Here is a 14404-nt window from a genome sequence, read left to right as displayed (position 1 = left end):
CTCATTCATTAATTCACCCATTCATTCAATGTTCATCATCTCATGCCATGCACCAAGCCTCGTGCTGTGCAAGTGTGGAGATTAAAGCGGTTTATGGGCAAGGTGCCAGCACAGAGACCTAGCAGGCTAGCGCTCAGAATCCGAACTCTACTCCTTTTCTTTGCAGTTAAAAGAGAGAGGACTTATAAACCCCCTTAATCAGCGGTCGCCAACCGGCGGTATTTACGTTGGACTGGTGGTCTGTGAGGTCCGAAAGGTTGGCGACCGCTGCTCTTAATGATTGTCTGGCAACAATTTGCCTTTTTCAATAACGTTTTGCTGGCAAGAACAGCAAGAAGGTAACCATGGTGAGAAGTGCCGTGTGCGCCTCGCCCGATAGAGGGGCTGCAGAAAGGGAACAGCGACGGGGCCGTGGAAGAGGAAGGACCGGGAGGGGGGCGCTCAGAAGGGCTCGGTAGAGATGGATTTGCTCACCGAATAGAGCCCAGATGCTGAGCTAGCACTGGAACAACAAAGATGAAAAAGGCGTGCATGGGCCCAGCCTTCAGGGAGCTCATCTCATGGCACAGAGGCTCTTAGACGCCACACAAACCGCATGTGAACTCCTGGGACACAACTGCCAACCCTGAGTGGCCAGGAAGGAGTCAGGGTGGGCACAGGCCTGAGTCTCAGAGAAGCGTGAGGTCAGCGTGGCAGGAGCCATGGACAGCGCCCTCCAGCGGCCACACAGCGCGGCCTGAGTGCTCACTGTGGGCTGGCACTCGGGTTTCAGATGAGCATGGGACAGCCCCTCCCCGTGGGGACCGCCCGGCAGTTGGGAGACATACACACCTGTGCACATGCTGCTGAGAAAGGCAGGGTGGGTGGGAAGGCAGAGTGCGGAAGCCAGGAGTGTCTTTGGGGGACGGGGCTCATGTGGTGTGGCTGGGTGAAGTTGTGTAAACATGGGTAGGATTGGGGGCAATGGGCACCAGGGACAGGATGGCCCCCCTGGAAAGCCAGAGCTGTGTCCTGTATCCAGGACCAGGGCACAGCAGGGCTCGGGCTCAGGTCAGCGTTAGGGGTAGAGTCAGGGGTAGTGTTAGGGGTAGGGGTAGGGGTAGGGCTAGGTTAGGGTTAGGGTTGGGGTTGGGTTAGGGATTAGATTAGGGCAGGGGACAGCATGTATGGTGCTTAGCAACGTAAGTCCACAATGCCTACGTGTCCCACTCTAAAATCTGTCAGATTCAAGGAGTTTTTTCTCTAATATGCTGCATTTATCCGGGAATAATTCATCCACATCCATATTTCTTAAAATCAAAGTCTAAAGACCGACTCTCAGAGGTTTGAATGGCCTGGTTCTCGAGCTGATAACACTTAAAGCCAAAGCGAGTAGCCCGGTGTCTGCGTCCCTGCACCTATCCTGGGAAGTGTGTCACTTCCGCTAAGTTTCTTAAATCCTGACAAATCCTGGCCCCGGGGTTTCGCCGGCCTAGGCTGTGTGGCCTAGGCTGACACAGCCAGGAAGGAGTGGGGAGCAGACCCAACGGGCGGTGAGGCCTACCGGGAGACTGCCCCCACAGGAGCGAGGCTCTCCCCATCAGGGCAGCGTTCGGGGCGCAGGGCCCAGGCCCCGAACAACTCTCTCCAGGCCCAGAGGAAGCCAGAGGTGATGCGAGGACAAGCTTGGTACCGAGGCAGCTCGGGCTCCCCCCCAGACCCCGTCACACGGGAGCTTCAGACACTTGCCTACTTTTCAGTTGGGTTTTTAACTCAACTGCCCAGTTCTGATGCTGGTGACCCAGAAACCCAGCGTGATTGGGGAGAGAGACTCGTCTTGCAGTGTCTGGACAGATGTGGCTCATACCTGTGGACAGATGGTGCTCACCCGGTAAAATCAGGCACTTCATCGTGTTAATTAATCCACGCGGGACCGGAAAACACAATATTAGCTGAATTTCCTGTCTAGCACGGTGGTCCGTGCTTTCTGTTGGCTAAATTGGGAAACTCTATCCTGGCACAACCAGGGACGTTCTGGGCATCTTGTCCATAAGGAAAAGCTTTTGATAGAAGCAAGAAAGGCAAGTGAGCTAATTTTATTTTAAAGAAGGAGGCCCCCGCTCGGGGGTGGGGGGACGACCAGCGTCTGCAGTGAGCGGTGTCCCCACACAAGGCCTTCCTGGAGGAGGCAGTGAAGGAATTCTCACTTTAAATTAGTTCAATTAGCACTTTTTTTTAAAGGCAGAAAAACGCTTTTATTCAAAAAGTGGTCTTGGGCTCAGCCACCTGTGTGTGCATGGAAGCAGGCAGCAGGCATCTGATCTGCCATGTGGGGCTGTTCTTACCTGGAGATGCCGCTTCGCTCCGGGGCCGGGAGGGCAAGCCCTCGGTCCTTCCGCCGCGCCAGGCCCTCTTCCGGGCACAGTGGGTGTCTCGAAAGTGGGTGTGTGATGGCTGTGGCAGCCGGCCCCTTGGCACAGTCCTGTCTTCTCCCAGTGGACCCCTTCTCTCCCTGTTGGTGTGAATTTGGTGTGAACTCGTTTTTGTGTCTCGTTTGCTCCCTTTCTCCCGTGCAGGCGGAAGAGACGGAATTTCAACAAGCAGGCGACGGAAATCCTGAATGAATATTTCTATTCCCATCTCAGCAACCCTTACCCCAGTGAGGAAGCCAAAGAGGAGCTGGCCAAGAAGTGCGGCATCACCGTGTCCCAGGTGAGGCCCGGCTCAGCCTGCGCCTGGGGGCGGCCCCGGGGCCTGCAGGCTCTAGCAGCTGAAGCCCTAAGACAGCAGGGTCAGCCTGCGCTGTGTGAATAGGGAGTTTCGGGCCAGGGCCTGGGGAACTGGCCAGGGACCAGCTGGAACCAAAGACCCAGTGGAGGGCTGTTGAAACCAGGGCTCGGGTTCCTCCCACCGACAGCCCGCTGCCTCCAACACGGAGGAGCTTTCAAGGAAAGTTCTCCTGTAGTTTCTCAGACACAGTCCATGCCTTAGCCCACTTTCTGCCCCACCCAGGAACTCCGCAGCCAGGGGACGAACTGTCGCGTGAAAGGGACAGACGCGCCTTCTCTCTGCGCTCACTGACGAGGGTGTGGGGAACTAACGGCCCGGTGTGCACTGGAGTGGTCGCACACGTCTCCGAGTGCCCCTCCCCCAGAGAGCCATGACGTGACAGGTGTCCGTTGTCAGGGCAAGATGCAGGATGTTCACAGACCCGAGTCTTCAGCATTCGTGTGAGAAGGAGAGGAGGCAACATTCATAGTAAGAGGGTCCGTGCCAACTTCTCGCTCAGTTGGAACCTCGGATTCCGTCCTGATCTCTAGCTGGGACCAGGAGGGAGAGTCTGAGATCTACCACAGAAAGACTTCCTCGGCATTATCTCACGTGCAAGAGACCCAAATGGGGGTGGGGTGGGGTGGGGGGACTGATGTATTGCAGAGTTCGCTGGACAGTTGTCCGTCCTCTTGAACAAGCTGTGCAGCTGTACTTTGTTGAACCGAGTCCTGGCTCCTGGTACTCCCTGCAGGGCGCACTCCCATCAGCCTGCGATGAGCCAAGCAGAATTAGGCCTGGCCAGAGTATAGTCTCCACACGGGACCCCGATGACGAGCTTGCCAGGGGCTCCCCAACAAGCTGTGTGATTTTGCAGCAGCGTTAGCAACACCTTCCAGGAAGATAAGGTGGGAAGATCAACCCCTTTGCAGCTCCACCTTCCTTAGCCGCTGACCCAGCGGAAGGTCATTTCCAGTCCCAACAACCCAGGAAGCACCACCCCAGGGGCGGGGGCGGGGGTCCTCTGTCTGGGCCTCCACCCATTGTCCTCTGAGCCTAGATCCGTGGTCCACGAGGAAGGAGAAGTGACTTTTCCGCCTTTGCTAGGTGTGTGGTGGCGCCAGCTGTGGACCAGGTCCCTGATGCCCAGCCAGGGCCCTGCCTCCCTCCCTCCCTCCCTCTCTCCCTCCCTCCTTTCTTCCTTAACAATGGCCCCTCCCAATCCTGAATCAAAACCTCAGGGGCAGGGAGGAGGGAGTCTGTTCAGCAGCTCTCCATGCCCTTGGCTTGGCGAGCACTGTTCTGCATGCTGAGGGACCTCGTCCACATTCACGGCCGCAGACATACCTGCTCCCCCGGGGCGCCAGCTTCACGGGGACTCTCCATGCTGTGCCCACGGGCTCTGGGGGCGTTGTAGGTTCACCGTGCCCTCCAAGTCTCTCCAGAGGAGCTAGGGCTCCACCGGCCCGGGACTGCCTGTCAGACCTCAGACCATGATGCTGAGCAGTGAGGTCATTAATGAGACACGGGTTCTATGTGTCGCCCAGGGCATGCGACAGCCCCTGGTGGGCCACCAGGCATTCCGGACAGAGCTGGCACCTTCCCTCCCATTCGGCTGTTCTTGCCTAGAAGGGAACTGTCCCCAACATGTCCCCCTGCACCTCTTCCTTCTCCTGTTTTCTCGCTTGTAGCTGATTTCACCATCCCTCAGGCGTGTCCTTTCTTCCTCAGAAGTCCCCCAGACTACCATCATCCCCCGTTTCTCAGCTCATCCAGGCCCTCCAAGGAGCCCTCTCCTTCCGCTCCCTGTCCCACCAGCAGTCAAAACGCAGCCCAGCTACGTTGATGCTCATGGGGTGGGGCGTTGTCCAGGGAGAACAGGGATTGGGGGGGACTGCACAGCGTCAGAGAACGACCCAGCCATGCCCTCCTCTGAGTTTGATTTTTAAGCAAAGCCTTGGCGTTTCTGCTGTATCACCCACTGCGCAGAGCAACGGGGGTCAGCGTGTGAGACTGAATCTCGCTCACGTAGTCTAAAGTCGGTGTCGTTTGCAAGAATTCCCTTTGTCCGCCTTCGGCACAGACACTGTGTGTGCCCAGGTGCAGGAGCACCGCCCGCCCCCGCCAGGCACAGAGTCCGCTTTGTGTTACGTAAGCCCCGGCATTTCAGTGCTAAGTCACATCTGGAATCTGGGGCACACACGCGCCTTCCTAGGCCGGGATCGGGGAGGGAGGCTCACGGGCACTGCCCCAATTGTGTCTGGCAGAGGCCGGGACAGCTGCTGTGAGCCTCGCCAAGGGACTGAATTCACAGCGAACGGAAACCAGGCTTATTCCGAGTGTTGGCTTGCACGCGGGAGCCTGGAGCCCCAGTTTCTCCCCAGGTCGAGAGGGCGGGCCTGGCACACCCAGCGAAGCCTGTGGGCCTGACCCCACGGATGCTGACACGGTCTTAGCACCACGGCTAAGCATCCAGTCCACATGAAAGTTACCTAACCCCGAAGAGTCTGCATTTGACCTAGATTTACATGGATATTTAAAGGTCAGTGTATGTTTATTGCCCAAAGTCAGCGTGAGCATTGCTATAACAAAGAAAATTCTTGCCAACACTGCACTCATTGTTCTTTATTTTATTTTAATTTTTTAAAAATATGTTTTTATTTTATTTTAGAGAGAGAGAGAGAGAGAAACATTGATGAGAGAATCATTGATCAGTTGCCCCCTACTGGAGATGGAGCCCCAAACCCAGGCATGTACACTAACCAGGAATCCAACCGGCGACCTCTCGGTGCCCAGGCCACGCTCAACCAACTGAGCCACACCAGCCAGGGCCAAAACTACACTTAGTTTTTAAAAGCATTTTGTTTTAGTGTCATACTTAACAGGTCAGCAAATTCCCGACGCTTGCCCGGCCTGAGAAGGTCCTGGTTTAAAGAGTGGCTCCTCCTGGGGAGTTTGTGTCGCTGTGGTTGTGTGAATTGTGTTGTTCAGCGAGAGAGTCTCGTGTTATACCGTTGCTGCTTTCGACTCTAACTTCAGGCCTTTTCCTCAAGGTTGTGAAATCTTAGCTGGAGAATCCCCGCACCCACCTCTCCGGCTTCCCCTCCCCCTCACAATGGCCCTGTGTGGAGGAGGAAATGCTAACCTTCTCGTCTTCTCTCACACGCTCTAGGTATCAAACTGGTTTGGAAATAAGCGAATCCGGTACAAGAAGAACATAGGTAAATTTCAAGAGGAAGCCAATATTTATGCTGCCAAAACGGCTGTCACTGCCACCAATGTGTCAGCCCACGGAAGCCAGGCTAACTCACCCTCAACTCCCAACTCGGCTGGTTAGTTTCCTCTTTGATTTGGGGGGACTGGGCTCCGTGTTTATACTTGCTTTTTCTGCATCGGGGTTTTCTTCAAACCTTCAGGTTTCTCGGTTTATGAATCTGCGTGTCCTTTGGTGTCAGTGCCCCTGAGGGGTTTCCCTTTCATTTGCAAAGAGTGATGTGTTCCGCTCACGAAGGGCTTGCCTGGAGGTGAGCACAGGTGTGTCTGTTTAAGGTAAATCAGTTGGTTTTGAGGAGTTGACGCCACGTTCCCCCTTCAGAGATGCCGGGAGGAAGCTCGATGGCTACGTGGGCACGTGGACCTGGTCCCGGGTCCTAGCCCTGGGTCTGTTTCATGGAACTTGACACTTGTCCCTTTGCTGCATCACATACTGGCTGGGTCGCCTACGAGCACGGCTCCACGTGTGAACATTCACTCTTCCAGCCAACATCTCAGTGGGTGTTCGGTTCTGCAAAGTCAGACTGTAATATCTCTATACTTCTGATAGTTGTTATTCTTTGCCATTTTATTTTGTTGGGTTTCTATATGTAAACTACAAAAGGAAATTGCCAGTCATTGATTCAGATGATTCAGGTTTCAGTCTTCACGTTATGCTCAGTCCTGTGCTGTGTTCCTGGTTTTATGCACCAGAGTTTAGGCTCACAACTTACGTTTTGGGGTGTGCTGTCTCTCATCCAGTCTGCACTTCCCCCTGCGGAGAAAACATAGTCAGCATGCATAAACTGTAACCTTAGTGTTTGTGTGCTGTGGAGGGTATGTTGGTGCTTTTTCCCTAAGGGAAAAACCAGAAATTTTCCTAATGAAATGAGTTTGACCTTAGTTTATGGCAGTTTACCCCACGGCTGGGGGTGCACATGTGAGAAAATCGATGCCTCCAATTTTAAAGAGTCGCACATTTAAATATGTGAGCTCTTAATATTGAAAATCTAACTCCCAGCCTTTCTGGGGGCACATGGTATCTCTGACCCCAAAGCTTGCTTGTCCACTAAGGTCCCCTCCCAGCTGTGGCGGTTCTTGGAGACACGAGGCCCCTGGACGCACAGATCTATTGCCATAAGGTTCTCCACATCTCGGGGCTGTGCCCTTTCTTTAAACGGAACCCACTATGGAGGGGCCTGGGCTCTGCAGACTGGCGTGGGGAGGCACAGCATCTGCCCAGCTGTTTCTCCCAGCACCCCAGGAGGGGGCGCAGAGCGTACGTGCTGTGGAGGTTCTGTGTGTTTCCTTCTCCCCGTTGTGGTGTAAGACTGAGGATCGAGGCCAACAGGTTAAGAACCAGAGCTTCCTCCTGCCCCATTGGCCCGTGATGGAGCGTGTCAGACCCAGCGACCCGGTGGGCGTGCACCGCGAGCAGGCGGTTCGCGGCCTCTTTGGGAGAAGGACAGTTTGTCAGCAAAGCGCACTCCGCACACCACAAAGGTTATCATAATGCAAAGCAGAGGTGGAAATGGCTTTCCTCTCCCGTAGATCTGCCCCACAGATGGCGGCGTGATTCATGGCACGTCCTCGGACGGACGGGCCCTGCAGACTCCCCTCATCACTACTCCGTGACTTTTCCTCCTCCCTGAGGGAGGGAAGAGAGAGCAGGCAGCACGCACCCCTGCCTGGGTGGGAGGAGCCTCTGGCCTCTCGGAATGTCACTGATTACAGTTTCCTGAGAAGTGTTTCTGGTGGCTCCAACTTCATGTGACTATTCTGAGCACAAAGTGAATGATTTCGGGAAACCTGAGCCAAGCCCTCCAGTTGTTCTGAAGTCGTTGGAAATAACGTGGAGAGGAGCCCTGCGTGCGCTTTCTCTAAAGCAGAGAAAAGGGAATGTGCGGTGTGTGCAGCAGCGGGACTCCTAAAGGACACGCGTCAACAGGAGACACGGGCGGCTTGTCTGCGCTCTTCGGCTCTCCGCGCAGCCCACATCGCCCACAGGGCAAGGCAGAACGCGGACGTGGCCGAGATCACAGGCTGTTTCTAATGCTGTGTCAGCTCTGCGATGAGTAAAGCATAAGTGACCGTGAAAGCAGACGCCAAGTTTAAACAAAAGGGAATCTGGAACTGTGTTTGGCTGAGTTGGAAGCCTCCTGCTCCAGAACCCGGGAGCGTTCTGATCCCTGTCGAGGCGGGAGCGGTGTCGGAGGTTTGCTCGCTGTAAATCCGCGTTCCTCCTGCAAGGCGGCCGCCGGGCCAGCACGGCTCCCCGAGGCTCCCGCCAGAGCGGCTCTTCCTCCCGCTAGGCAGCCGCTTCTGAGTATCCCTGTTGGCTGACAGATGCACGTCTGTTTCCTTAAGCATATTTCATAAAAATCACTTAAAACTGGGACCTGGGGCGGATTAGTGAGCACCTAGAGATTAGTGAGCATGCTTGGCAAATGTCGTATTTTGTACCAACAGAGTTGGCAAAATGGATGCAGCAAAGAGGAAGAATAGAAGGAAGAAAGAAAATGTAAAACAAAAACAGAATGCAAAAATGGGGGCCCATTGAAGTAATAATTACAGCCCTGGGTCCAAAATTCTTCTGGGAAGACCTTGAGGGACAGTCCCCATGACTCATGGTTGATGAGATCACAGGAAGTGTTGATCTCTCGGATAAAGGGGGCCCTTTGGGGAGGTAGATTATCTTCTGGGAAGCTCGGAGGACGTTGTCGCATCCAGGAGAGAAGAAATGGGCTGTGCTTTGCCAGTGTCCACGGTGGCAGCACCGACATTAGCATGGGATCCGGATCTGTGACCACGATGCACGCCCAGGTGTCAGCCTTTCTGCCCAGCGGCAGGGATGTGCCGAGGGCAGCGGCAGGCCCCACGTGGCAGGCCGCCCTCCGGCCCCGTTTACTTAGTAGGAGCCCTGGTTCGTGTTCGCATTCCACCCGGAAATAGGAGGCTGGTGCTTCGGGGGTTGGTGGAGGATTGTCACATCAAAGCCTGGACCCTGGCTTCCTGAGAGAAGGCCACGAGCCCAGGGAGGGTGACTGGCAGGCCCAGGAACCCCCGGAACCCTTGTCATTTGTGTTCCAAGACCAGTGGAAGACTCTGCCCAGCTGGTGGTTCTGTTGTGTCCTCGCTTCCTGTGTTCCTCCCCTTCACGTCTCAGTGGAGAACCACACAGCCTCTCGGGATTGGGGCTCAGAACCTCCACCCACACCTGCCATGGGGATCCCAGCGGCCAGACAACCTTTCCCCTGAGCAGGAAGTAGCAGGGAGTTTGAATTGGGAGGAGGAGGAGACATGGAGAACAGAGAGGCCAGCGGAGACACTCAGCCTTCCTCGAGCCGCCCCTGCTGTGGGTCCTGACGGGCGGCCCCTCCTCTGTCTGCAAACAGAGGCCGACCTCCCCGTTGCTACTTCACACAGACGCAGTGGAGAGAACACGCAGGGCTCCTCCCCACGCTGAGCTCCTCCGGGAGGACAGCACGTCTATCCTGTCACCGCGCTCAGCAGGGAGCTTGCGTCCCGGGACACACGGGACTGTCTGCAGGCACTTGGCGCTGCCCCCGTTTGGGAGGGCGGAGAGGCCAGGCACGTGGGTGATCATTCCGCCGTACAAGTCCGTAACACGTTCCCACCGGAAGACTGGTGCCAAGAGGGCAGCCGTGCCGGGGCCGGAAACCCCGTGCAGCATGGCGATTTCATCATTAGCATTCTCTTTTTTGGGTGATGAAGTCGATCGGTTTTCTTTTTCCTGCACAAATGTACGTGTCCTGAAGACTCTAGACGTGCAGTCTCCGGGACCCCCGCACTCACACGTCTGCCTGCGCCAACGCGTGGCGCCCACGGGGACCCAGGCTCCCTCTCGGTCTCCTTCAGGCAGTGTAGCTCCATACGAGCCCCGGATGTCGGGGTGGCAGCTGGAACCGCGCCCCTTCCCAAGTCCAGTCTGAGCCTGTGGGCTGGCCAGCATGTGGCTCAGCTGCTGGACTAATTGGTGGTGATGTTACCGCCGCCCACAGGTAAGGTCCCTGTGACTGACCAGCAGATGCTTCCGTGGAATGGGAAGGCCACGGCACCGCGGAGCTGGCCCGTGAGCTGTGCCTCTCCCGCTCCCTCCGGGCTCCCGCACAGGAGGAGGGACCTGTCTTCGGTTGCTTAGATGGTGGTGTGACCTTCTGTCCCAGAGTGCAGTCGCCGCCTCCAGATACACATCAGGGTCAGGAGCCCTGGTTGTGTTACCCGCGTGCAGGAGACAGCCCAGCACACGGGAGCCCGCAGTTACCGCTCTGAGCCCTTGCCCTGCGCCCGTCCTCTCTGTGTCCGTGAGGCCCGGGCACAGTTACCATTACTCTGTGCTCGTATATTTCTGACATCGTGTGTTGATGGCGGCGTAACCTTGTAACTGGCACATCCCGGCCTTCGTGGTCAGGGATGCCACATTCCTGGGTGTTGGGTACCCCATGGGGTTCTCCCGGTTCTTGGTGTGTGTGCCACCAGCCAGCATCTGGAGGGTAGTGTTCCTGCTATTTGACTGGGAAGGGTCGCACTCCCGCGCTCAGACTGCGCGCTCCCGGGAGCGCCGAGAGCCTGTGAGCGACTCCAGTTGGTTCTCAGAGCGGCCGGTCCTGGGTGCTGATGGCATTGGCATGGGAGTGCATGTTGTCACACAGCAAAGTGGCTTTCGTTATTTCGCTTCTATTTCTGGGATTAAAAGGAAGATTCAAGAGGGAAATAACGAGGGCATGGAGGCCTGGGAGTGACAGGTCACCGGGAGGCTGACTGGGACCCTGCGCATCACCCTAGTTGGGAGCCAGAGCCGGAACAGCACAGACCTTGGGCCTGTGTTGCCTATTTTGCCTAAGACCCATCTTTTCTCATTTCTTTGGGACGAGCTACACAGAGAAATGTGCCAGACGACACAGGGTGTGTGCAGAGCTGTGGCAAGGCCAGCGTTCTCCAGGCAGTGTCGGGGCGCCCACCCCCAAAGAAGGAACTCCCTGTTTCCCACCAGAAGGGAGCGAGTGCGAGCTCAGTTCATGCAGCAAAATAGCTGGGTCCTTGCGTGTCGAGGAGCGTCCCGAAGAGCCTAGAAAGACGCTCTTTCCATCTCGAGGCTGTCCTAGGCCGGTCGTGCTCAGCTCACCTTGCTTCCTCTCATGGCTCTTGAAGCGTGAGGCTAGGACGGCTAGTTAGCGTAGGAGGCACTGCTAGAAGGCCTCCTCCAGGAGAGAACCGGAGCCCCGCCCGAGTGGTGGGCCCTCCTGTGGGAGGCAGGTCGCTCCTGCAGAGCCAGGAAGGAGCCCGAGCTCAGGCAGGAATCCTTGTTGGGCGACTCCAGAGCGTCTGGCTGGAAAGGACAGAGTGGAAGGACCTGGCCCTGCGTCTCCTCTTCCAGGCTAACGTCATGACTTAACCACACCTTGCACGTCGGGCTTCCTTTCCTAATGCGCTGAGCTGCACGCTGCCTTCAGAGTAATCCTAAGCTTCCCACACCTGGTATTTAGGTTGTGAGGGTAGCTTTTCCCAGGGGAGCCGGGGTGGGGCCAGGATGGACCTCCAGGCAAACTCCAGGGAAAGGCTCCATCTCTGGGCAGATGCTTACTGCGCCCCTGCAGGCCCTGTGCTATTATTACTATTGTTATCAGCACTCCATACTCACGCATGCTCGCCCGTTCCTGGCCCATTAACCCTGCTTCCTCTTCCTCCATAGCGGCAGGTAGCAGGGGAGGGTGGCTCATTCTCACACCTTTTCCCCACCCCAGAGGCTTCTTGGGCTGTTTGCCACCCAGCAAGGAGCTTCACCTGCTTTCTAGAAATCAGCAATGTCAGTGGAGTCAAACCTGGGTCCAGCCGGCAAGGGCACTGCTTCACGCACCCCTCCCCGCGCTGCCCAGTGCAGGCAGGTGGGCCGACAGTATTCGGACGCAGCTGCCCAGCTCGTGCGCTCCAGGTGGGGGCGAACGTGGTGTGGACCAGCCCACGTTTTCCCGCGTGCGGTCCCCTGGCTAACCCTAGACCCCAGGGGCGGGGAGAGAGGCCTTAGGCCTGGAGACTGCCCCAGACCCACTAGATGAGCGGACAAGAATGTCCGGCCCCTCCCCCAGCTGGGAGCTGCTACAGGGCCCGGCCTGGGGCGCCTGCCCACTGTGGCTCCGCCGCACGAGGACCCCTGCACCTCTGTCTGCTCCGTTCTCCATGCTACTAACCAGGCGTGGGAGGGGTTTGGGTGCAGTTTCGTTTGGGGGTTGCTTTGCATGTTGCTCTTCCTCTCGCTGTCAGTTGCGGGCGGAGCCTTTTCCTTTCTGTGATTCAGGTGCCTCATCCTTTCCTTTCCAGGTTCTTCCAGCTCTTTTAACATGTCAAACTCTGGAGATTTGTTCATGAGCGTGCAGTCACTCAATGGGGATTCTTACCAAGGGGCCCAGGTTGGAGCCAACGTGCAGTCACAGGTAGGGACCAGCCACTGTGCCGGCAGGGGGCACCTGGAGCCCAGAGCCCTCGGTCGTGTGGGCACTTCCTGGACGTGTTGGCACTTCCCGCTTCTGTCCAGAAAGAGGGACACGTAGCAACAAACCTTAGCAACAACCAAACCAAACCGAAACAGACAACCATTGTCGGGGGGAATCTCGTCCACACTTGGTGAATGCATTTGGCTCTGGCTTGTCAGTCACACTGGGAAGGCGGGGCAGGAGCGAGGGGAGTCAGTGCTCTGTGCTCACTGCCCGGGATGGAGGGGCTGCTCAGGCATCGGCTCGCTCTCTGGTCTCCCTCTCACTCTGGGTTTCCACTCGGTATCTGCCCGACACGGAGGTGAGTCCTGGGAGGCAGGCGCTGAGCGTCTCCTGCTTCCACGTGAAGCTCGGGAGACCCCGCCGGCTGACGGAGCCCGTTGCCCAGCCTTCCTGCGGGTCCAGGGACCTGTTCTGGTGCCGAGTCCAAGTCCATGCTGGGAAGTGAAAGTGAAGCGTGTGGTGTAGCCCAGGGCCCTGAGCAGCTCACCCTCCCACCCCTGATGGGCGAGGGGCAGTGGGGGGCTCTGGGTCAGAACTGCCCAGACTTTACCAGCCACGCCCACCCGTGTCATTGGCACGTGGCCAGGAAGCACGGCGCGCCCAGAATAGACCGAGGGCCGGCGCTCCAGCCCTCACTCAGGAAGTGCCTGGGTCACGAGTGAGGAGATACGGTCCACTTTGGCCAGGTCGCAACGCTGGCCATCATGTGTCCCCAGACAGATGCGTGCCAGCCACACCTGCTCTCGGGCGGTGGCTGGCCGGGTGCCCTCTATGGGACACCAGCCGGGGAGAAGCTGCACGGAGATGTGGGGGGCAGTCCTCCCTCTCCCGTGGTGCCCCTCCACCGCCTCATGCAGCTTCCTGGAAGCTCAGTGGGGCCCCCTTTCTGTTACCGTGTTCCTGTCGCCTCACGGAGCTCGAGGGGAGACTGGGTTGGCTTAGAGAGAAGCCAGCCTCCTCCTGGAGCCCCGGAGGAGCGTCTCCGAGCGATGGCGCGGGCCTGGCGTGCCGAGCGGTAGTGCCCTGACTAACCTCCTCTCTCATTCCTCCCGCAGGTGGATACCCTTCGCCATGTTATCAGCCAGACAGGAGGATACAGTGACGGACTGGCGGCCAGTCAGATGTACAGTCCCCAGGGCATCAGTGTAAGGACACAAATCCCTCCGTTCTCTCCCTGCCAATTATTTCACAGCCACCGGGCTCACAGTGACACTTAGTGGGACTCAGCTGAGCTTAGTTTCTCGTGTCTGTGTCGGTGTCGCCGTCGGCAGCATTCTGACCACAAAACCGAGGCGCTGGGGTGGGGTCATGCGGGCCCCTGGCGTCCGGGGCTGCCAGACACAATCAGCGTTGGCAGGCACCTGCGGCCACATGCCTCCTCCGCGGGGAGAGCTGAACAGGTGACCGACGACAGGGTGGGAAGGTTGCCGAGGCCGCCTGGGAACGGGAGCAAAGCCGGTAGCCGGTGTCCATCGCATCAGGTGCGTGGTCTGAAAGAGAACCCTGTCTCCGACCCGTTGAAGGCCGATTAAAAAGCCATCAACAGAGAGGCGGGGTTGGCAGAGGCACGGGCGGGTGCTGAGCCTCGTCCACTGGCCCTTGGGTCCCCGCGGCTCCCGACCAGCATGAAAATCCGTAGCGACAAGCTGTGTCGCACAGAGTGAAATCGATCAGACAGACACAAGGAGAGCCGAGTGTAGATTTGGGACAGCAATCCAACTCGATTCCTCAGATCAGCCGTCCGCTCCCTCACAGCGGTGACAGCAAGCTGGGACAGCTGAGGGTCCTGGGCCTGGAGCCCCGAGGCGGGGGCCCTGCTGGCCGGCCTGTGCTGGGCGGGTGGGGATGGTCTCTGTTGTTTCGTTGGGATGATTAGACTAAACTGGGGA

The 14404-nt window shown here is 57.4% G+C and overlaps 1 protein-coding gene across 1 annotated transcript in view; it reads left to right on the top strand.

Annotated features, from left to right (window-relative positions):
- LOC102436527 (pre-B-cell leukemia transcription factor 1) overlaps positions 1 to 14404 on the top strand; it is a 193575-nt gene that overhangs the window by 160879 nt on the left and 18292 nt on the right. Inside the window, 4 exon segments of the mRNA XM_014446981.2 lie at positions 2556 to 2691; positions 5921 to 6080; positions 12340 to 12452; positions 13571 to 13660. Coding sequence (XP_014302467.1) covers positions 2556 to 2691; positions 5921 to 6080; positions 12340 to 12452; positions 13571 to 13660 — 499 coding nt within the window.

Source organism: Myotis lucifugus, unplaced genomic scaffold (genome assembly GCF_000147115.1).
Source record: "Myotis lucifugus unplaced genomic scaffold, Myoluc2.0 scaffold_595, whole genome shotgun sequence".
NCBI lineage: Eukaryota > Metazoa > Chordata > Mammalia > Chiroptera > Vespertilionidae > Myotis > Myotis lucifugus.
The sequence above is the reverse complement of the archived record's forward strand: the minus strand, read 5'-3'. Positions and strand labels throughout refer to the sequence as shown.